Source organism: Xyrauchen texanus, chromosome 45, assembly GCF_025860055.1.
Source record: "Xyrauchen texanus isolate HMW12.3.18 chromosome 45, RBS_HiC_50CHRs, whole genome shotgun sequence".
Taxonomy (NCBI): Eukaryota; Metazoa; Chordata; class Actinopteri; order Cypriniformes; family Catostomidae; genus Xyrauchen; species Xyrauchen texanus.
In genome coordinates this window covers 28,125,560-28,128,059 of record NC_068320.1, presented here as the reverse complement: position 1 = coordinate 28,128,059, position 2,500 = coordinate 28,125,560, and the positions used below count along the sequence as shown (strand labels likewise).

At 40.7% G+C, this 2,500-nt stretch overlaps 1 protein-coding gene across 1 annotated transcript in view; it reads left to right on the top strand.

Annotated features, from left to right (window-relative positions):
* Positions 1-2,500, top strand: part of LOC127637334 (leucine-rich repeats and immunoglobulin-like domains protein 3) — a 35,344-nt gene that overhangs the window by 8,778 nt on the left and 24,066 nt on the right. Inside the window, exons 2-3 of the mRNA XM_052118349.1 lie at positions 696-767; positions 2,393-2,467. Coding sequence (XP_051974309.1) covers positions 696-767; positions 2,393-2,467 — 147 coding nt within the window. The remainder of the gene's footprint in view (positions 1-695; positions 768-2,392; positions 2,468-2,500) is intronic.

The window sequence follows — 2,500 nt, the reverse complement described above, 5'->3', positions numbered from 1 at the left end:
CATCAGAAACACATCCATGATGATCCTGATACTGACACTGAAAGTTTCTCCAATACTTGAACATGATGATCCGCTTTCGGGTCGTAACCGATGGCAACCTGTGATAGGTGCAACATCAGGACCGATATTACAGTCCCGTCAGAAGAGCAACTGTTACTTTTAGATTGCAATTCCTCCTCTTCTGATGTCATTTATTAGTTAATTATAATGACAGTAAACTGAATAATTTCAATTGTCTCAATAATCTCCATTTTAACCAAACTTCAGAGGATACTTTGCCGAATCAGTCAGACGATACGCTCGCCGAATCAGTCTGACGATGCGCTCGCCGAATCAGTCAGACGATGCGCTCGCCGAATCAGTCTGACGATGCGCTCGCCGAATCAGTCTGACGATGCGCTCGCCGAATCAGTCAGACGATGCGCTCGCCGAATCAGTCAGACGATGCGCTCGCCGAATCAGTCAGACGATGCGCTCGCCGAATCAGTCAGGCGATGCGCTCGCCGAATCAGTCAGACGATGCGCTCGCCGAATCAGTCAGACGATGCGCTCGCCGAATCAGTCAGACGATACGCTCGCCGAACAGTTTTATTGTAAATTGTATTATTATTATTGGTAATGTACACTGATTCTCTTGCATGTTTGTGGCGAGCGCTGCACATGTGCGCATCTTCAATGACTGTTTTCTTTTACAGGGATCTGAGTCATAACAAGTTACACACATTTCCTGAAGCGCTGACCGCCAGTCTGTCATACCTCCGTGAAATGTAAGTGCTCTCTATGAAGGTAAAATTGTGCCTAAATGATTTGCACGAGTTCTGTGATACCAGCTAATTACATCTATTCACCGAAATGCCTTGCCAAAGATAATTAATAGTAAATATAATTAAATCGTGTATGTATTAATATTTAAGAGAGGAGAGATTCCCAGAGGAACGATATATGAAGAACAAGGGAAGACGGAACAGTGTATTTTGGATTATTTCTGAAAATACGTATGCCACAAACACAAGTCATTTACACGTTTGCAGTAGTTTATTATATGCATACAGAATGATTGTACGCGGTCAATCCGGGCAACCCTTTCTTAGCTTGCATATTTGCAATGTTTTTGGCCGTGTTTAGGTGCATAAATGTTGCTCTCAACTTGATTTACACCTTTACGAAACGTTCTGAGCGCATGCAATTTATTTGAACGCTCTCAACTTGATTGACACCTTTACGAAACGTTCTGTGCGCGATGCAATTTATTTGAACGCTCTCAACTTGATTGACACCTTTACTGAAACGTTCTGTGCGCGATGCAATTTATTTGAACGCCGCAACTTGATTGACACCTTTACTGAAACGTTCTGAGCGCATGCAATTTATTTGAGCGCTCGCAACTTGATTTACACCTTTACTGAAACGTTCTGTGCGCATGCAATTTATTTGAACGCTCTCAACTTGATTGACACCTTTACTGAAACGTTCTGGCGCATGCAATTTATTTGAACGCCGCATAACTTGATTTACACCTTTACTGAAAGCGTTCTGTGCGCATGCAATTTATTTGAACGCTTCGCAACTTGATTTACACCTTTACGAAACATTGATGCGCGATGCAATTTATTTGAACGCTCTCAACTTGATTTACACCTTTACGAACATTGACGCGCGCATGCAATTTATTTGAGCGCTTCGCAACTTGATTGACACCTTTACTGAAACATTGTCGCGGCGATGCAATTTATTTGAGCGCTGCGCAACTTGATTGACACCTTTACTGAAACATTGTAGGCGCATGCAATTTATTTGAACGCTCTCAACTTGATTTACACCTTTACTGAAACATTGTGCGTGCATGCAATTTATTTGAACGCTCTCAACTTGATTTACACCTTTACTGAAACATTGTGTGCGCATGCAATTTATTTGAACGCTTCGCAACTTGATTGACACCTTTACTGAAACATTGTGTGCGCATGCAATTTATTTGAATGCTCGCAACTTGATTTACACCTTTACTGAAGCGTTCTGTCAAGCATGCAATTTATTTGAGCGCTTCGCAACTTGATTTACACCTTTACTGAAACGTTCTGCAATGCATGCAATTTATTTGAACGCTCGCAACTTGATTTACACCTTTACGAAGCGTTCTGTGCGCATGCAATTTATTTGAACGCTACGCAACTTGATTTACACCTTTACGAAACGTTCTGTGCGCATGCAATTTATTTGAACGCTCGCAACTTGAGTTACGCTTTCACAAATCTTACTTTGCGCATGCAAATTATTTAGGCACTATTTTACCTTCATGTTTTGTGTCTTGATTTTAGTATTCAGTATTTTTATTCAAATGTCATTATTTGATTAAATTTATGTGCGTAACCATTTGGTTTTATGTTTATAGAAAGCTAAATAACAACGAGTTTGAGTCGATACCAGATTTGGGGCCAAATGCAGGAAACCTGAGCAGTCTCATTCTGTGAGTATTAAACTTAATCTACTTTATTAATCA